Below are 20,615 nucleotides of genomic sequence, written 5' to 3' on the forward strand. Positions count from 1 at the left end.
AGAGCCAGTGGCCCTACTGTCTGTAACCTCCAGAGAAAAGGGGGATTTAACAATTTAATAGCCTGGCCATATTATAGTGAATCTGGAGTCTAACAAGAAATTGATTTCAATGGCCCAGTTTTAGAAGTTTGGTTTTAATTCAGGTTCTTTTAACAGCATTATGTTGTAATCAGTGTATCCTGTCCAATACTTCATAACAAAAGATAAAAGCTGCTACTACTAATAATTACATCACTTTTTTACATCACATATTTTACATGAATAAAATTAGAGATCAGCCAAGCAGTCAGCATTTAAGTCCATGTCATTTTAGCACATATTTTCAGATATGCCATCCAACATGCGTGTAAACACCAGCTCCTACTGCAGGACAACCAGCTGGGCAACTAACAACATTTTTAATGACGGCACTGCACACAGTCCCCTGTTGTGCAGTCTGATCCAGATGCCCTGTTCTGGATCAGATGGCCCTCTTGTGCAGTCTGATCCAGATGCCCTGTTCTGGATCAGACGGCCCTCTTGTCCAGTCTGATCCAGATGCCCTGTTCTGGATCAGACGGCCCTCTTGTCCAGTCTGATCCAGATGCCCTGTTGTGAATCAGACGTCCCTCTTGTGCAGTCTGATCCAGATGCCCTGTTCTGGATTAGACGGTCCACTTGTGCAGTCTGATCCAGATGCCCTGTTGTGAATCAGATGGCCCTCTTGTGCAGTCTGATTCAGATGCCCTGTTCTGGATCAGACGGCCCTCTTGTGCAGTCTGATCCAGATGTCCTGTTCTGGATCAGACGGCCCTCTTGTGCAGTCTGATCCAGATGTCCTGTTCTGGATCAGACGGCCCTCTTGTGCAGTCTGATCCAGATGTCCTGTTCTGAATCAGACGGCCCTCTTGTGCAGTCTGATCCAGATGCCCTGTTCTGAATCAGACGGCCCTCTTGTGCAGTCTGATCCAGATGCCCTGTTCTGGACGGAGGATGAGGTCCCCGATGGGCTGTAGCTCCTCACGACTCTGACACGCCTCCACATCAAAGTGACGCAACACAGAGGACAGAACCACCTTCTCTTCCATCATAGCAAAGCGCTGGCCTGGGACAACACACACACACACACACACACACACACACACACACACAAATGAACACAGAGAAGAGTTAATTATCACCGAGTTCCTTTACACTCATCTGGCTTTACAACGTTCTTCTTTGGAGTTCCCATCCTGGAGCAGTCCTGCCCTTTGACACGACCCCACGGAGACGAAGCTAATTATCTCCACGGTTGTGTCTCACTGTGCTGCTCCCTGCGCTCCACCTCGTCAGATTGTGTCTCCTCTCGGGTAGCCAGTGTGGTTACGCTCCGTCTGGTTCAGCGGTGGGAGACGGGCCCGTGCTCTCTCAGGATGAACGTGGGAGTGGAGGTAGAAGCACTCTTCTCTTCATGCGGCACGGGGCAAATGGATGATTGATTCCAAAGGGTCAGAGTGGATTGGCGCACAACACTTGTGGCGTGATGGCGGTGGGATGCTGTATCATAACAAGTGGTGTTGGTAATGTGAGACCTGTCTGATGAAACTCAGCAGCCTTGGCCAGAAAACCACCGCCCGGTTTTCTGCGTTTCCGAGACCTTGCGGGGCACACGCACCAAAAACGGCACCGTTCACAGGTTCGATGGCCTTTTATTGCAGAAATCCCGAGTGTGACTTACCAATGCAGTTTCGGAAGCCTGCGGAGAACGGGATGTACGCGTACGGATGTCTCCCTGTGCTGTTTTCAGGCAGGAAGCGCTCGGGTCGAAATTCCTCGGGCTGGGGAAAGAAGCGCGGGTCGCGGTGGAGGGCGTACGGGATGATCACAGCATTCACGCCCTCTGGGATTTTGAAACCTCCTGCAGAAAAGTAGCGAAGACAAAACGAAGACCTCAGTGGCTGCTCAGATATTTCTCTACACTCTCCTCTTTCTTCAAAAAAATCCCCAAAACAGAACACAGAACGGTCTGGAACGGTCTAAAAACAAATACCAGAAACTAAAACTTTGTTGCATGTAACAAATTTAACCACTACTGGCAAAAAGCCCCACCTTCCCTTTAAGATGCAATTGTCTTTAAATTTGAGCCAGAAGATAATCTGATAATCTGATGTTGGGAGACAAAACTAGAAGCTCATGACGTTTTACAGAGACGCAAATAACAGCTGTGACTTCAAATGGCACGCGGGCGCCGCGGCGACCCGCCGCCACCATGGCAACCTGCTGCTACGTACTTATGTGGCAGTCGTTGCAGATGCGGCGTGCGAACAGCGGCACGGCGGGGAACAGGCGCAGGCTCTCCTTGATGACGCACTCCAGGTAGCTCAGCCTCTTCAGCTCCTCCACCCCCACGCGGTGCCCCGCAGGGCCTGTCCATCGCCACGGGAACAAGAGAGACGGGGACGCGCGTGAGTGAACTCTGTGACGGGGGTCGTCCATCCGACACCCTATTAAAAAACTTCATTACCCAGCACCTCCTGCAGCTCTGTCTGCACTTTCTTCTGGACGTCTGGGTGAGAGCCAATCAGGTGTAAGGCCCAGTTCATGGAGGCGGCGGTGGTGTCATGGCCCTGTCACGGAGCAAATGAACGCATCAACTCCCGGCTCAGCTCTGCTCGAAGGGGACTCGTTTTTAGTACTACCTCAAACATGAAGGTGTCCACCTCCTCCTGAATGTCCTCGAGCCCCAGGTTCGCACCCGCATCGTCAGCCAATTTCATCAGCATGTCCAAGAAGGCCCTCCTCTTTCTGGGCCTGTGGTCCGACTCTTTGTCCGATACAGCGGTCTTCTTCGCTGCTTTCTCCTTGATCACCTTCAGTTCAGACACATCACGACAGACTCTGAGACTCTAGATCAAATTCCCTGCACCAAATGTTTTTTTCAGAACTTTTAGTGCTCTAGCTTAAAGCTGCATGTGAATTCCAGTAACTGAAACAAGAAAATGCAGGATTTTCTATGAAGTATTCCCCACTTCCCTCTGGTTATACATAAAGTATGATATTGGTGTGCATGCTCTGTTCAAATATCCTCAGCCCTGGCTGAGAAGGATCTCTTACATTAGCAGTGAAGGACTGTAATATCTTGAGTCTTTTAGCCTGTTCGTTCCCCTCTCCTAACGCGTTATAAATCCAATCAGGCCACCACCATGGAGATCTCTGTCTCCGTGTGATCAGGTCACTCATCCTGGATTACATCACACAGACAATGAGATCATGCATTTGTAAAATTTCACAGATAGAAATGTCTGGTCAATGCTACCTTAGCCTTTAAGAGGATTCTATCCTGGATTAGAAAGGTATGGGTCATCAGATATCTCATAAATCTGTTATCATATCTGATAAACATCATATCTGATAAAACATCTTCTACTGAAACTGTAGTGTGTCTACTTATTTATTTACAAACCTACATATTCATGCAACTGCAGCTAAATTTTCAACAACATTTCCATAACATTTCATATGCAAATGTCACTTCCTTTAATATACAAATGATGTAACTTACTTATACACACTTTGGACATATTCAGAGTCAGCATTGCTCTGTGCATAGACCTTCTTTCCCATTGCTGTCTCTGTGAGGAAAATTCACAGATACAATCTTAGAAGTATTGCACTCCAATATTAGACAGAATGTGCTCAGCCTACCAAGTTAAAAACTATAATAACTTAATGTAGATTATATACAGATTATAATGTTAATGTCACCAGCAGACACCATAACAATGCATTAGAATAAACTGCTGACTCAATGGTAATGACCAGAGAGATAATAAGGAGTTTCCAGCCCACTAACCACATATGATGTCCAGAGCGCAGAGCGTGATGTAGCTGAAGCAGTTGAACGGCTCTCCGCCCACGTGGTCCTGCATCTTCTGGACCAAGATCTCACTCTGTTCGTTCATCACCTCCAGGAAGTCGGCGAGGATGGAGAAGTGGAACGACGGGGTGAGCATTTTGCGTCGACGCCGCCACTTGTCTCCCGTGCTGTGGTGTGCGGGAGAGGAAACCATGAAGTCTGCCTCTGCACCCTCGCCTTGTCATAGAGGTCAAGTGGCTATCACTTCCTGCTGGACTTTAGCAGGAGCGGAACAAGACCGACCTCTGGGCGGGGACATGGCGTCTGCTATTATGAAAGATGGGCCAAGATGGCCATCGTGTGGCGCTTGTACCTGGTTAGCAGACCTGTGCCAAGCCAAGGTTGCAGGAATCTGTAGGGGTAGGATTTATCCAGGTGTCGGGAGCTACTGAGCACAGGCTGAAAGAAAACCAGGGCAGAACAGGGAGAAAACAGACATTACAAACCTGCACCATCACAATAAATAAATATTGAGACCTACACAGACATTTCTTCCTTCATTAAATGCGTTCCTGAAGCTTAACGAGAGCACTTTTCTGGGACCAGAGTGACATATGTCCAAATATGGAGGGAGTGACCATAAACAGTCCCTTGTGAAAGTATTCAGCCCCCTTCAATTTTTCAACCTTTTGCCACATTTCAGGGTTCAAACAAAGATATACAAATAGAATTTTTTGGGAAGAATCAAAACGAGGGACACAATCGTGAAGTGGAATGAAATTTATTGGGTATTTTAACCTTTTTAAACTTGCCTTAATACTTTGTAGCGCCACCTTTTGCTGCGATTACAGTAGCTTGGGGTATGTCTATCAGTTTTGCACATCGAGAGTCTGAAATTCTTGCCCATTCTTCCGTATAAAACAGCTCGAGCTCAGTCTCTTTCCCCAGATTCTCGATTGGATTCAGGTCTGGACTTTGACTTGGCCATTCTAACACCTGGATATGTTTATTTGTGAACCATTCCATTGTAGATTTTGCTTTACGTTTCAGATCATTGTCTTGTTGGAAGATAAATCTCCACCCTAGTCTCAGGTCTTTTGCAGACTCCAACAGATTTTCTTCCAGAATGGTCCTGTATTTGGCTCCATCCATCTTCCCATCAGTTTGAACCATCTTCCCTCTCCCTGCTGAAGAAAAGCAGGCCCAACCCATGATGCTGGCACCACTATGTTTGACAGTGGGGATGGTGTGTTCAGGGTGATGAGCTGTGTTGCATTTACACCAAACATATCGTTTTGCATTGTGCCCAAAAAGTTGACCAGAGCACCTTTTTCCCACATGTTTGGTGTCTTTAAACAAGACTTTTTATGGATATCTTTTTGAAATGGCTTTCTTCTTGCCACTCGTCCATAAAGACCAGATCTGTGCAGTGTACGACTGATTGTTGTCCTATGGACAGACTCTCCCACCTCAGCTCTAGATCTCTGCAGTTCATCCGGTGTGATGATGGGCCTCTTGGCTGCATCTCTGATCAGTCTTCTTGTTTGTTTGAGATGAAAGTTTAGAGGGACGGCCAGGTCTTGGAAGATTTGTAGTGGTCTGATACTCCTTCCATTTCAATATGATCGCTTGCACAGTGCTCCTTGAGATGTTTAAAGCTTGGGAAATCTTTTTGTATCCAAATCAGGCTTAAAACTTCTCCACAACTGTATCTTGGATCTGCCTTGTGTGTTCTTTGGTCTTCATGAGACTATCACAGAGCAGGTGCATTTATACAGAGACTTGATTACACACAGGTGGATTTAGGACAGGATTCAGTCATTTAGGACAACATTGGATAATTCAGAGATCCTCACTGAACTTCTGGAGTAAGTAAAGGGGCCGAATAATTTTGCATGCCCCAGTTTTCAGTTTTTTATTTGTTAAAAGTTTAAAATATCCAATAAATTTCATTCCACTTAACAATTGTGTCCCATGTGTTCATGATTCTTCACAAAAAAATTAAATTGTTTATCTTTGAACCCTTAAATGTGGCAAAAGGTTGAAAAGTTTAAGGGGGCCAAATACGTTCGCAAGGCACTGTATGTCCATATGAAAATGATTCATCACACCTCGATGGTCTCTGCATGATACAAGACCAGGAAAGGAATAGGTCCCAGCCAAATCTTCACCAGAGGCCTGTGTCTGTTCTCATTAGTGCCCTCAACAATCTGGTTGAAGAAATCTTTGAAACATAGACAAACATGAAAAGCAACGTCCTTCTTTGTACTTTATACTGCATTCAAACCAGGACACTCTGCAACAGACAGACAGACAGACAGAACACGTTACCTCCTGCGTTGGATTTGAATTGCAGAGCATTGCCAATGATCGGGAAAGCTCCCTCCATGCCTGGAACTGGCATCATCTCCCTCCATGTCTGTACATACTTTTTTACTGGTTTGTATGAAACGTATACCAGCAGAACAAATACGATGATTGAGGTTATGCTCCCCAGCGTATATAGTCCTAACAGAATGGCCATGTTGTTGCAATGGAGTTGGCTTTGGTAAGCGCTCTGAAAACGTGGAGTCACTCCGATGAACTTCAGACTTAACCGTTTCACTGCTCAGCAAACAGGGGAATCGAGAAGGCCACACTGGTTTATTTACGAACTGCAGCTAAATCATTGACAGCCTGGAGAGGTGAAATATGAGAGCAGGTACCGAATTACCGTTTGATCTGCTCTTCAGTTCAGCATGTAGTGACTGAAGGTGGAGGAGTAATCTTGGAGTAATCTTGGAGTAATCTTTCCCCAGATCTCACTGCTTGACCATTCTGCAGTTATAGTTTCTTAAGGGAAGCTAAGCAGAACACCAGTGCAGGATTATAATCACTCACACACACACACACACTCACACACACACACACACACACACACACACACACACACACACACACACAAGACCTCGGATATGAGGTGTTTCCTAATCCTCAGCGAAAAGCAAAGTGATAGTCAAACTAGATTGTGAATAACCAAACCAGAACATGGGTTGTAAAAGAGCATTACCACAATTCAACCAGACTGAGACTGACAACTCGGGGTGCCTTTTGCTCGTCTGTACAACATAAGATTCCACATTTTTGATCACCATATACAAATTCAGTGATGTACATGATTGTTATTGGCATGATAGTCATCGTAGGAATAACGGTGTCATTGGGCTTCTTATTCAACAACATGCAATAAACGCTTCTCCAACTGCAGTAAACAATCCTATTTATTGTTTACATAAATAAACATACAGTATATGTTCCACATACACGTGTTTTGGCATTCAACACAGACAATGTAACCCAAAACAGAAAATGTGAATTTGACAAACGTTGTCTCTTGTGTTAACTGCCTTTTTAACAACCATTTTCAGCGTGGTTACATAACCGCCGATACCTTTCTGTACCAGTAATTTACATACAAACAGTGTGTGAGCAGCACACTTTGTTAGTGGCAAAATGACACGTTGCCTGTAATTGGAGGAAGAGCAAATGCACGGAAATGGGCGTCGTGCACGACTGGGCGTCCAACTTTTCTGAACTCCGCTCTGTGCACTGGTGGTTCACTTCAACCACGCGGGTGGTCCACTTTAACCATGCTATGGCATTACCACAGGATGTTTCTTCTGGCCATATATGGGAAACCGAGTGATTGACTTCCGTGCACCTGAGAAATGTGAAACAAACAGACCTTACAGATCCAGATCCGTCTCATCTGTCCTTATACTCTCTAATAAGCTCTGAAAAGTTCAGCAACCCCAGCCGCCCATGAACAAAATATTGTTTTCATTCCCCAAAATAATGCAAAAAAATTTTTTCTCACAATTAAGTTGTATTTGTTTGTTTTTAAAGTATGAATTTCTCTGTGGATTGTATGGAGATCGTAATACAGTTCTACAGGTCTTCTGTGAGTCACATTAGGTTAGGTATGGCACACTCATCCTATGTCCTTTCCACCATGCTTTGTAGGTGCTTCAAATCACCAACACGTCCTAATTTCACTACACTCTCCTCTTTCTTCACATCTGTTCATAACACTGTCCCAGAACTCTGTGAGCTTTTTATGTACTTTCTAGAAAACCTTCTGTCCTTGAGGATTACAAATTAGTATCGTGCTGTAAACTCCGAGGTCATTATTACGGGGCATCATTGCGTCTCGTCGACTGATTTTGAGACATGCATCTTGTTTGGCCATCTTTGCTTTACAACGGCCTTCTTCACAGGCAGCTTATTCTGTACTGACGTTGTAAGAAAAGCCAGTCAGGCCCTAATACAACATCTACAAATTCCTGGGGACCTTTTGTTAGCTCAGTCATCCATGAAGTAGTTGATGAAACGGGTGAGCAGTGTGTCTGGTTCCTAAAACTCATTATCCTTATACAGGCTGTTTGAATCCTACAGGACTTAACCAATGGCTATTTAAACATGCTTGCATTAAAGCTGCCAGTACAAATGTTTCAAACTCTTTATTTGACATCCAGAGTGCTGCAATGCAGAGCCCAAACAACACAAACTGGGAAAATACTCCACTGTATGTGTTCTCAGTGGGTAAATAAAAGGGTACTGCTCTGATTTTACCTACAGCTCTGCTCCCTCCCTCCCCATCAGTGGAGGGGAGGAGGTGTGTGCGTCTCCTTGGGGGTGTGGCACACTCAGAAAAGCCACTGGCTGTGGAACAGGTGATGCCCATGCTAAAACCTGTCACACCCAGGGGTGTGTAATGACCTGGGATACAAAAGCAAAATAAAAGTGTCAGTATCAACATAAAAGTCCCAAAATCACATTAAAAAGTAGTTCTTAGACCAATGAGAAAATGTAAAAGACATCTTATTCAGGTCTTAGGATGGGAACTGCATGTGGAAGTTTAAACTTGATATTAAATTATAGCACAAGGACATTCATGGTACTTTTTTCCAAAGCTGAAAGAGATCCCATTTAATTAACCGTGTACAAATCTGCCAGGTCACACACACACAGGTCCCGCGTCATCACCTGTCCTCAGGAGAAGACCTCTCCCAGGCCTCACGTTACAGATGAAATCCACGGGTGTGAAAGAGCGTTTCACGAGCGTGTCGGACTGCAGAAGGGAGACTGATGTGAGTGACACCAGGATGTGCAGTGTCTACATTGTGTAAGGTTACCACAGCACCAGGAGAACTGGCCACAAGAGCCTCAGACCTAAAGCTCAGTGAGAACTGAGAATTTACTCACTTAATAAAAACCAGCAACCCTACAATTACACCACACCTATCTTCTAATACTGCCAGTGTATAACTACCTCTTGGCAACAGCTACGTGTCTCTGCACGCCGGAGAAATAATTGGTCCCTGTTGTCCAACGCAAAACTGAAGTCAAACAATTGTAGTGTATCGTGTTCTAATCCTGTTGCACCAGCAGTCTTATGAGCAGCGAGGTGCGAGTCTTACCCTGAACGTGAGGGTGGTGTTGGGCCGGGACGCGGCCTCCAGTAGCAGGGTGGGCTCACGCAGGGGTGGGAGGCTGGACTTCGGCTGTATGGCCCCTCCCACTCTCACCTCCCTCCCTCTGAGCTGTCAGTGAGAAGTCGGGCAGTTAATGTCATTCCCGCCACACTTCCCAAACATCGCTATCTGTCCAGGTATACGCTCCGGCTACACGACTGTGACTCAGCAAATGTTTGCATGCAGGATAAGACGCTGTCCGAAGTAACAGATCGATCTTCCTGCGTTACGACATGGGGATAAAACAAAGACACGGGTGCAGCAGATATGAGGTTGAGCGCCTGCCACAACTACATCACAAAATGACTCCCCAGCCACCACATAAGTGCTTGATGAATGATATACGTTGAGAGGTGATAAATACTGAAACAGGTAGATGGATGGAGGGGTGTACAGATAGCTACTGGGGATAGGAGGCTCGAAGATCAGATGATCAGGTGAGGAGCCATGAGAACTGCTGCAATACCTGCAGTGGTCTGGGGGGGGCGCTGGCTTCCTGCTCTACAGTGTCACTGTGGATGAGCCGGACCTTGTGGTTATGGAGTGGAGCCACGGGCAGAGAGAGCAGGTCCTCGGTCACGGTGGAGCTGCAGCAAGCACACACACACAGGTATACACACACACACACACACACACACACACACACACACACACACACACACACACACACACACACACACACACAGCAGTTAGAAACAGCATGTTTCCTTATGTCTAACGTGCCTGCAGATGCTCTGAACCGGCTCTGTGATGGTGAGAAGTTAACTGGGACGCAATTGTGCTTTAGGGACCAATTTAGCAAAGAAAAAGGGCCATGTGTCTAATTCCTCTCACTCTGTGGAGGCTTATGGGACAGTAGAGGGTGTCTTATGGCTTACAGCCTGGTTCTTCGCAAGATCTGCGTGCTGTGGGCAGGTCGGCACAGCTGCATCTGGGCCCCGCGCCTGGGTGAGGCCCCGTGCCTGGGTGAGGCCCCGTGCCTGGGGACCCGGTGCCTGGGTGAGGCCCCGTTCTGGCCCCTCAGACCCTGGGCCTTCGTGCACAGCACCACGCTGTGCCCATCGTCACACCTTAACAACAGGCAACACAAAGCAGATGGCCTGCTTCTGCAAAACTGGAACTTTCATTAGACCACATAAACAAAATATAAAGTATATGAATGAAAGTAGCACAGTTATGTGCAAGGTACAACCCAGACATCATGCATTAATTACTGCATGCAATTGACTAACAGCTCTTGCCAGTGTACTATTAAGGACTGCAGTGGGCATGGCAGGGATGGGACCTGCCACTTACACTGACCTTTCACCCAGTTCTCACCTTTCACCCAGTTCCTGCTGTCTCTGTTGCAGAGGCTTCGCCCGGATTGTCATAACGCCATTTAAATTCATCTTGAAGACCGCCGAGTCCTAATCAAACACAAAGAGAGAGAGAGAGAGAGAGAGAGAGAGAGAGAGAGAGAGAGACAGAGACAGAGACAGAGACAGAGACAGAGAGAGTTTATTTCCAGCAGTAAGGTGAGCACTCTGTAATTATAAAACTGTGTTTTTGTTGTAGGTTGCTACCTGTGCATTACCATTGTTGGTCCATAAGAACACATTCCTGCCACTGGGCCCACTGCCCGGGGAGACGTGAGCGCCCCCCCTTGATGGGAGGGGAGATAACGGCTCCCGTAAAGTATGGCTTGAGCTCGGTGGAATCTTCCTCCGTGACACTCCATCTGGTGCCAGAACAGCAGTGTGAGGGGGAAAAGCACCCTTGGGGCTCAGAAGTAGCATGTTAGCAAGTCTTCATGGTAATGAAACATTAACAACAGGGACGCAGCAAGCTAAAGTGGGTGTATAGACCTTGCACGGATTGACTACGGACAGCAGAGCTTCTACAGGACCAATTTCCATCATGTGCCTGCCTATTAGTGTTGCAATGAGTAGGGGCCGGGGTCGGGGGCGGGGCACACCCACCCGAGCGCAGCTCCTCCCAGCGCTTGCGTAAGACGTCCTGGAGCAGCCCCACCACCTCCCGCCAGACGTCGTCGAACAGCTCGACAGCCACGCCGTCTCGGAGACAGGCACGGGGGGAGACGGGGGGCACCCCCGCACGGCAGGCCCTGGAGGAGGCGGCCTGCTTGGCCACGCCCTCGCTCTCTCTGCCACGCAGAGGGGGGAAGTGGAGCGAGAGGTCAACAGTAAAACAGCACAGATACATACGGTGGGCGGAGACACAGCTTGATTGACAGGACCTATCAATCGCATAATTTTTTTTATAACCGAGTGCCTAACTTTACTGTGAAATCAAACAACAGAAACTATACAATAGCAGCAATTATCTTATCTAATTGTCTTCTTATCTTTGCTTCTTTTTAATGTTTCTTTTTTATTTATTCTATAATAAACTTTGAGTTGCATGTATCTATGAAAGGTGCTATACAAATAAAGATTATTATTATTATTATTATATAATCTCATAGTGATCGGACTACCAAACACGCGTGACCTACGTCTCTTTCCCATCGTAAGCCAGAAACTCCTCCATCCTGCCCTCCACCATGTACACCTCCTCCTCCGGCTGGACGTCGCACGGTGAGAGCTCTGGAAAGGGCGGCCTGGAGCTCAAGGCCTGGTCGGACCACAGGCCCGGGGATAGCCCGTGGCCGTCCACACGCAGCCTGTGGGGGAGGCCCGGAGGACACTGAGGGGGGTGATGAGGCTCACCTCAGCCGGTCCGCGCAAACGGATTTTACGAATTTGTCACACTGGGAAATGCTGTTACTCCAACGAGCACGTTGCTAATCAGACGCGGGAGGACTGCGCTCCAGGGCTTGCTCGAGGGTAAACAGGCGAAATAAAAACATTTGTGCCTCACATCCTGAGACGGAGCGGATAAACGCGGCGTGGAAAAGGGCGAGGAGGGAAAGCCCTTAGAGCAAATCAATAGCATGGATTCATGCACGAGGAGGCGCTGGCCCTGAAAAGCTGACCATATAACGAAGCAACTCTTCAAAAGTTCAGCCTTCGGTGGCTATAACTTTGATAGGGAGCGTTCATTTGATAACTCCAAATGCGCCGGTTACAGTTTGATATTCAACAGCTGGGATTAAGAGTCTGAATCAGTATTAGTGTAGATGCTCTCAGAGAGGGCAGCAAACCCCCATGTCACGTGGCATTCAGCTCCACGTCTGAAAGGCCTTGTGATATCATTAGTGGTTAAACCACGGTGAGCTGCTCAAACATGCTGTCATGCCCCATGAACAGGTGTCGTGACAGGTACAGTATATATGTTATAAGTGGCCTTTAATGAGCTACTGAAAGCAATAATTGTTGAACACAGGAAATAGGTCACAACAAAATCATTTAAGCTACGAACTAACTCAAGTCATATAAAGAGACATACTGAATCTGGAGGTTAAATGGTACTGAATCTGAAATGGAAAAAAACGAAACCTTATCTCTGAATGTGAGCCACCCACAGCGCGTGTACCCAGTGGGTGCTGTGATGGTGGCACACAGGTGGGGGAGGAGCGCCGGACGTCCGGCAGGAAGTTGCGGGAGCTTACCCGCCGTGACGGTAGCTCCTGACCGTGTGCGGCGCCGGAAGGGGAGGCCCAACACTGCCTGCTCGCCTGTGGACGTACTGCACTCCCTCCTGCTTCGGAGGCCCCAGCCGGGTCCCTAAAATCCTGCGGTGTGAGCAAACACGTGAGCAGCTACAACACGCATAATTCTCATACCTATTATTTTATAGCAATAACAAAACTCTTCATTACACCACCGCTGAAGACTAGGTGTGTGAAAGTCTTCTGTAGGTGTGTGTGTGTGTGTATGAGTGTGTGTACCTGAGGTGGGGAGAGTGTGTGTTCCACTCCTCACACTCTTTCTGCAGGGTCTCGGTTGTGATGCTTGCCTTGCCTTCGTACAGGAGGTCGTCCAGCGCACTGAAGAGCAGTCGCACACGCTGAGCGTTCGCCTGGTCAAACTCCTGCACACACACACACACACACACACACACACACACACACACGCACACACACACGCACACACACACACACACGCACACACACGCACACACACACGCACACACACACACACACTCTAGCCCAAGGTGTGCCCCAAGGATCAGTTCTGGTCTCCTTCCTTTTTTATTTACATGTTGCCCATTGAACAAATAATCCACAGCTGTGGGCTCAGCTTTCATTGTTTTGTAGGTGACATTAAATTAAATAAGTGCCAGTTAATTTTCTATGACCGACTCCCTGGTACATGCTGGATAAATTAGAATCTTAAAAGTGATGATTTAGATAAAAGTGATGTTATGCTAGTAGGTTTTGCTACATACCTATATCAGTACTGACCAATGCACTTTTCTCTTTATAGGTCGTCCTGATAAATATCTGTAACTGAATAGATTCCAGCACATTCAAAACAAAGAGTGATCATATTACTTCTGTTCAAGTATACTGGTTCTTGGCCTTTTCCTATATTACATAAAACCTCTCTCACATTCAAAGCTTGCACGGTCTTGCTCCTGCTTATCTTTCTGAATGCCATCTTTTCAACCTCTTAGATCTCACAACAGTAATCTGCTTCCTTCTAGGTGTTGTACAGCATGGTTAGTATCCTCCCCTAATCTCTCCATGACTGTTATATAGTACACATCACAGTTAAAGACTTAAAGACTTGCCTTTATTCTCAACACTACTACTTTCTCTCCTAGATTTTCCCCCTGATATTTTTGTCACGCAACCTTGGATCTGAGACAGGTGCTATATTAATGTAACTAAAGAACAAACAACTGAAAAAAATTCTGCAGGAATATTCCTAGAACATAAAATTTTTAGCCAGTTGTTTGTTTACAGAATGAGAAGAACCAATCAGTGGTTACAGTGTGGAAAAGATGGCACGATGGCCCTTACATCGTATCTCCAGGAGTAGACGGAACTGTGTTCCGTGGAGAAACCTGTGACACCGTCGGTGCTGTCGGAACCAGAGGAGGGGCATCTCACTGGGCTAGCAGCATCGTCCGAGGCCCGAGGACAAGGTGGGACTCTGCCAACACAACATTACCCGACACGTCGCAATTAGCACGAAGCTCGGCGCGGGGTATTCCCTGCCCAGTCCTGACGCGGGAGTGGGCCCTCAGAGATCTCAAGCGGCGCACGAAACGTGACACGACTTTGCCTGTGCGGTAATGTGAGAGAACGTGGGTGCCATGCAGGCATGGACAAATTACCTTTGGTCACTTGATAGGCCTCTGTTAACACTTCTGGTGAGTCGGACAGGGACTGAACAAAGGTAGCTGTCAGGATCTTTGAGAAACTTCTTCCTAGAACAAAAAAACGAGACATAAAAACATACTTCCAGATCTTTAATTACTATTACATCTAGACAGAAAGTTGCCAACTGCTGTGGTTATGGTATGAAATCCCCCTTATATAATATTGCTTTTGTACTTGACAGAATGAGGTGGCCTTTAAAACAGCTGTAGAAAATAAAAGGTTCGGACGGGAAAAATACATTTAATTAAACTACAACCACCTTCAGGATGTTGTTCCAAGCTTTCACTCTTTATCTGAAATTGCCCTCAATCCAGTTCGTAATTACTGCATGAATAATTTAGATAGTACAAGATCAAGGTACAATATACAGCCATGCTCAAGTGCTCAAGTGTTATCACTATGACGACACGGAGCTTCCCAAAAAAGCGTGTGCTTCAGTTGTCTCACATTGTTGATGTTTTACATTATCTGACTTTCAATATTCAAGTGCGTCAACATTAGTGTAAATGCAAGTTTACGCAAATTTTACACAAGTTTACGCAAATGCAAATTCAAGTGCATCAGCATTTTACGCTATAAAAAGTAGAATAGAAAAAATAAAGTAGAAAGTAAAACAGCAAAATAATAAGTAAAAAACCTAATAAAATAAGTTTACAAAAACTCGTTTTAATAATACAGAATAGGATAATTGAGATAATTATCAGTACACTCATTTTGAGTCACACAAAGCACACTTACAAAAGCATGATGACATCATGTGCGTTTGGAGAGTAAAAACAATACCAAAAACACCCAAATTATCCTGCTGCTCTGTCCTGCCGGGCACTGAATTTCCATAAACGCATTAATAACTCACCCAATGACCATGAGTCCTGCATCCCTGGCAGAGTAGCCTGTGCCTGTGCAGTGGGACCCTGTCCTGTAGCAGGACCCTGTCCTGTTGCAGTGTGACCCTGTCCTGTAGCAGGACCCTGTCCTGTAGCAGCTGGCTGTCGCAGCTGGCTTGTACACAGTATGTGACCAGCAGGTCTCCCCCATACAACCAGAGTGCAGAGTCCATACAACCGTTAACGTCAGAGCAAACCCCAGGGATAAGTCGGGTGCAAAACTTAGTCTGCAGGCCTTTTCACTCACACACACACACACACACACACACACACACACTTCCCCTACCACTCCCCATGATCAGGCGGAGCATCCATGCCTGTTGCACTCCGTCAGTGGAGGCACACAGCCAAGCCTCTGCTCCTTCTCCTGTGTCTCAGGTGACCAATGGGACTCCAGCTGGTCTTGGGAGCTTTCCCACACTCTCCTCTAATTCTCCCTTTGTTCTATTTGCATCCCCACCTGACACTGACCCCACCTGACACTGACCCCACCTGACACTGGCCCCACCCGGCATTTTCTCCACCCGACTCTGGCCCCACCCAACACTTTCTCCACCCGAAACTTTCTCCACCTGACACTGTCCCCGCCCAATACTTTCTCCACCCGACACAAGCTCCACCCAATACTTTCTCCATCCGACACTGGCCCCACCCGACACTGGCTGAAGCAACAGACACCTTGATGGACTCTAGAGAAGACCTGCAACCCACAAAAACCACATAAAAACCTTCATGGCCTCTATTTGAACAGCATCACAAACATATGCCCTCCTTTATTATACAAAACATTAAAGGAAGTCTAATTAGTCCACAAAATTTGTCCACTCATTTATGGAACACCAACAGTGTTCTGAGACTTCTACTATGAGAGAAACAGAACGTGAGAGCTCATCTTTAAGGTGTAACTTGTCTAATAAACCAAAATGAAAAGCCATACAGTATATAAAGACCATGTAGGCCTACACCACACTCTGGTCACACCAAATCACCTTCTCTGCAAACGCCGAGCCCCCTACGTGAACAAAGAAAATGCCTGGGACCAATGCAAAAAAACCGAGAGGCCTAATTGGAACTACGAGTGAAACGGGCCGAGTCTCGCGCACGCACGCTGCAGCCGCACGCGCGAGACCGGCGTCGCGAGCAAGAAAGGGAGAAAGGGATACTAATTAGCGGGAGGCTCGAGGCTTTTCGCGGTTCGTGCCGCCGTCACGGGAGGAGGTTCACGTTTCGCTCGAGGAGCACACGGCGAAGCGCGCGTGGCAGGCCCTTCTGAAAGATGCATGAGGCGATCAGCAGCTGAAAGACCTGGACGAGTGACACGGATTCGCCTTCTCGCCGGGCCTTTCACCGGCCCCCACAAAGGGACCGTGATTTCGCAGAGAGGACAGACCTCGTAACGGGGGTGCTGCAGACAACGTTGCTCTTTAATGTTGGAGGTGGTCTTTTATGTTGTTTGTGATCTTTAATGTTTTTGCTAGTCACAGAAATATACATATCAATAAAGCACAAACAACAACAAAAAACGTAGCTCCACTCACTACTAGCCTAATTTTATTGGCTTTTTAAAATGTGTTATTTGAAGGATAACAAAACATGTGTTGGCCAGCGTACCGAGTCTGATTTAAAAAATACACACAAAAATGCAAGAATGCGACAGGTGCACCTATCGAAGTGGCCCGTTTGCAAGGTATGTGTGTTTAATATGGATGCCCCATCCTTACACCTCAAAAGTAATGCTAAGACCACCTATGCTGTATAATTCAACTGATTTCATTGTCAAATGAACATTGATTAAACGGGTTCCTCAAACTCGTATGATGTCTAGAAATGAACACTCACAGACTCCCCCTACATCTGGAGGATTCAGAAATAACAAGTGGGCCACCTCGTTTTGGGCCGGGAGATGAGACGGCACCCAAGACGTAACTGAATGCTTGCGTGGATCGGGCAATTAGATATGTCCAAGGAAAGACAACACCCTGACATGAGCCTTGTGTTAACAGTTATCCCAAGGCGTGTGACTGGAGAAGAAAATGAAGTTAGTTAAGACCCGTTGCTATATAACGCAAAACATTCCGTTGGCATAGAGTCCAGATTCCCTGTGTGCACAAAACATTATTCACTTAACGTCAAGAACCATTTCATTTTCAGATAAAAACGGTCAAACTTGGTAAATAACGTTAGCAACAACTTTGAAAACTAGGTATAGTTGGCTATCTGGGACATCTAGGCGTCTGTTCTTCGTATCACAAGGTTCACCAAGACACTTCCGAATCTTCTAAACTCCTCAACATTATTTTAGTCTTATAAACGTCAAACAGAAGTCTTACTTCAGGGTATCATCCTTCTCCCGAGTCGAGCCCCTGGTGTCCAGCGCTGGCGGCTGGCGGCTGATCAGTCTCTTCCACCGAACTGCTCGGTTCTGGTCCACCGGGAACTTCTCCAGGGTCGCTCCATAACTTCTTGCGAAGACGCCATAATACTTTGAGGTTGCAGAGCCGCTCTGGTCCACGCTCAGCTGCATTGGCCAAAAACCTCAACATCTACACGTGTAACAGCGACCATGTGTGCTGGTCCTGACAGGCGCGGGGTGGCAGCTAACAACGACGCGTGAAGTAATCCATCCTGAGCGCGTCAGATCTTACAGAAGATCCCGTCTAGATCCTCTAGATCCCGCAGATACGAAGTCTGCGATAATGACCACTCACATATAGAGCATCGCATAGCTTAATCGCGCTCCTGTATGTAGTTTATTATATTGCTACAAACATAATAGCAGTTTCATACATAAACATAAACAAAACGTTTTCCAAATAGGTTACGTGCATCGCAACGGTACTGCCACAAATAATCTAGGTATAGGCCTATTACCAGTTTTAAAAGGTTTATTTTCACTTTAACTAGACCAAAACCCAAAAACATTAACCTATCCTGTAATTTTCTAGGACATTTAAGATGTTCAGTAGCAAAAAGTATCAATGGCCACCAGGTGGTGCTATTGTACAGCAAATGTAGGCAGTTACACTGCAACATGGAACAGAATAAACGGTTTACATTTTTTGTAAACAAACACATGTAGACATGAAACAATACTAACGCAAATAGTTTCAATTCACTCCACATATCTAGGAATATAGAAAAGCAAAACATGTTTGTTAACTGTCCAACTTACCGTTATACTGAATAGGTTAACGACACAAATAACAGCATCGTATTGATTGCAGACGTTGAGAATAAAATTTATTTTATATGTGCTAATTTATTTCGATGTAAACGGCTCGTCTTTATGTTTTATCTTTGCTTTATTCTCAATAGTGACAGTGTTCCTTCGCCTATACTCCGTGTTCCTGCTTGATGAATTAAGCTGTCGCGTGAACAAAGGCCTTAGCTGAAGGCTCCGTATAATTTGCCCATTCAGTTAAAAGTAATAGATAAAAACAGAAATCTATTTGCTACTGCCTACATTTTGCACGGTTTAAGAGGCATAATGTATCATTTATTTAGAACTTGTCTTTGCGTTTACACTATTAGCAACGATTTTCTTAAGAGCAGAAGATCACATCTGGAAGGAAGGATTTCTGTGCAGAATTGTGAGTGTGAGTTTGATCCCTAAATGGGCAACACTATTGATACTGCAGCTGCGTTCATCTTCAACGGTACTCACTACCACAGCTGGTCTGCCACTTGTCCCCAAAGAGGCGATGCATTTTTATGAGAGACACGAGGTTGGATACAAAAAGGCCAACGTTTGGTTAATTTGTTTTGATGGTTCAAGTTACTTGACACATAAGACATACTGCACAGGAAAATGTATTAGCATATTCATTCAGGGACCTTGGGATAGGCCGTTCTCGACGTCGACACGGAAGTATTATATCTCAGATACAAGCACGTGGGTTTTGATCATGGCTAAAAGCATCACCCAGAGGAAGAGGCTCCGTTAGTATGGTTTCTGTTTAAATTGAGTTTTAAATGTTCTTTTTCATATTGCTGTTCAAAGTGTTCTTCTGCACATATCTCATGGGATGATTAAACATTTTACCAATTTGATAGGAGAATATGCATGATGTTATAGAATTTGTATTATGACATTTGGACTGGCAGGAGAAACTTTAGAACCACTATGAAAGTTACAGGTTATTACAGGATGTAGGCCCCATGGGTTTAGTATTATCTAATCTAATGTCCTTGAAAAATATCTTTCAGATTACGGCAAACATGTTGCTTAAAAATAGCAAAATGTGAAATGAGTTGCAATTCTAGTTTGACATAGAGATGTTTCTAGTAAATTCTAGTTTGACATAAACACACTTTCATGTGTTGTTAAACGAATTACCAGAATATCATTGTGTTAGCTTTCTAAATGAGAGACATGTCCTGTTAGGGCTAGCGCAGGGAGGTCTTGTGTTTGAGGAGCCCTGGTGGGAACTTTATTTATGAAACTGTGTATAAATAGAGCAAGAGGATACCGTGTGCTCAGGGTCATGGGGTCAGTGGCTGTGAATCCTGGGAGGTGGAGAGATGAGGTAGCTGCCTTCGCCTGGAGAGGGCCTGTGATGAGAGGCTCTGAAAGGTCACGTTGAACGTGATAGGGCCATAATTCAAAGCCCCCTGGCTGGGTGCCGTCCCACCCCTCAACGGGTGCCGCCCACCACACCTTTATGTCTTTGTTAAGGCTGCCCGGCGGAGATGAGATGTGTGGCCCGGGAGGGTCCGCGGTTCACTTTCAGAACCGTACGTGGATATGTAGGTATTTAGCTGATGACTATATGCTGTATTTTCTAATCTAATTTAGGCTCTTGCTGCTCAGGCCAAATCCATCACGTACACCTTTTTGGCAATGATGCTTGATACCTGAAATGTAGATCATCACATGTGACTTCAGTGTGAGACAGAAACGTGTCTTCACCATCACTCATCCCTATTTACATGACAGTGTTGGAGGTGCGCGCCTAGTTAAATGGATTATTCCTGCTCTGATCCGCCAAGTGCCTCTAGTTCTGCCGCTAATAGCCTCTCCTGATATACTCAGGAGAATATCCTCATTCCTGCTGTGATTTAATGCCACCTACCCAGCCTCCTCCACGGGCTCTGGGCTCTGATTGGTCCACCACCGTGCTAATCCA

The 20,615-nt window shown here is 46.0% G+C and overlaps 2 protein-coding genes across 7 annotated transcripts; both read right to left on the bottom strand.

Moving 5' to 3' along the window:
- Nucleotides 1-124: 124 nt before the first annotated feature.
- cyp4v2b (cytochrome P450, family 4, subfamily V, member 2b) lies at nucleotides 125-6,372 on the bottom strand. Its single transcript, XM_077022931.1, has 11 exons — nucleotides 6,149-6,372; nucleotides 5,929-6,041; nucleotides 4,191-4,276; nucleotides 3,815-4,005; nucleotides 3,524-3,593; nucleotides 3,076-3,202; nucleotides 2,661-2,831; nucleotides 2,486-2,588; nucleotides 2,253-2,387; nucleotides 1,700-1,879; nucleotides 125-1,084 (listed from the first exon to the last, which is right to left on the bottom strand). The coding sequence occupies exons 1-11, from the start codon at nucleotides 6,339-6,341 to the stop codon at nucleotides 921-923; spliced, it is 1,533 nt and encodes a 510-aa protein (XP_076879046.1). The 5' UTR covers nucleotides 6,342-6,372; the 3' UTR covers nucleotides 125-920.
- Nucleotides 6,373-7,125: 753 nt separating this feature from the next.
- Nucleotides 7,126-18,640, bottom strand: fam149a (family with sequence similarity 149 member A). Of its 6 annotated transcripts, none has more exons than XM_077021308.1 (15): nucleotides 17,820-18,640; nucleotides 14,557-14,649; nucleotides 14,240-14,372; nucleotides 13,163-13,305; nucleotides 12,884-13,006; nucleotides 11,828-11,995; nucleotides 11,292-11,476; nucleotides 10,896-11,050; nucleotides 10,651-10,739; nucleotides 10,209-10,400; nucleotides 9,797-9,917; nucleotides 9,277-9,399; nucleotides 8,843-8,927; nucleotides 8,429-8,575; nucleotides 7,126-7,517 (listed from the first exon to the last, which is right to left on the bottom strand). In XM_077021308.1, the coding sequence occupies exons 1-15, from the start codon at nucleotides 18,011-18,013 to the stop codon at nucleotides 7,450-7,452; spliced, it is 2,019 nt and encodes a 672-aa protein (XP_076877423.1). In that variant the 5' UTR covers nucleotides 18,014-18,640; the 3' UTR covers nucleotides 7,126-7,449. The 6 variants fall into 6 exon arrangements, with proteins under 6 accessions (XP_076877423.1, XP_076877424.1, XP_076877422.1 ...); XM_077021309.1 differs by lacking the exon at nucleotides 17,820-18,640 and adding an exon at nucleotides 15,459-16,035 and having other exon boundaries at nucleotides 8,433-8,575; nucleotides 14,557-14,645; XM_077021307.1 differs by lacking the exon at nucleotides 17,820-18,640 and adding an exon at nucleotides 15,459-16,034 and having other exon boundaries at nucleotides 14,557-14,645.
- Between the last annotated feature and the right edge of the window lie 1,975 nt (nucleotides 18,641-20,615).

The sequence above is a fragment of the Brachyhypopomus gauderio genome, chromosome 11, assembly GCF_052324685.1.
Source record: "Brachyhypopomus gauderio isolate BG-103 chromosome 11, BGAUD_0.2, whole genome shotgun sequence".
In the NCBI taxonomy this organism is placed as follows: Eukaryota; Metazoa; Chordata; class Actinopteri; order Gymnotiformes; family Hypopomidae; genus Brachyhypopomus; species Brachyhypopomus gauderio.

Bases quoted from the DNA above. Each gene is read 5' to 3' on its own strand.
- cyp4v2b (XM_077022931.1), bottom strand. From the start codon at position 6,341: ATGGCCATTCTGTTAGGACTATATACGCTGGGGAGCATAACCTCAATC. The intron at 4,277-5,928 runs GTGTGATGAATC...GTTTTCTTTCAG, and splicing joins ATCATGCAGAGACCATCGAG to CCTGTGCTCAGTAGCTCCCG. The intron at 1,085-1,699 runs GTAAGTCACACT...GTGTTGTCCCAG, and splicing joins AGGCTTCCGAAACTGCATTG to GCCAGCGCTTTGCTATGATG.
- fam149a (XM_077021307.1), bottom strand. From the start codon at position 15,662: ATGGACTCTGCACTCTGGTTGTATGGGGGAGACCTGCTGGTCACATAC. The intron at 10,401-10,650 runs GTGAGAACTGGG...CCTGTTGTTAAG, and splicing joins CAGCAGGAACTGGGTGAAAG to GTGTGACGATGGGCACAGCG. The intron at 8,576-8,842 runs GTGATGACGCGG...TTTGTATCCCAG, and splicing joins AGGTCTTCTCCTGAGGACAG to GTCATTACACACCCCTGGGT.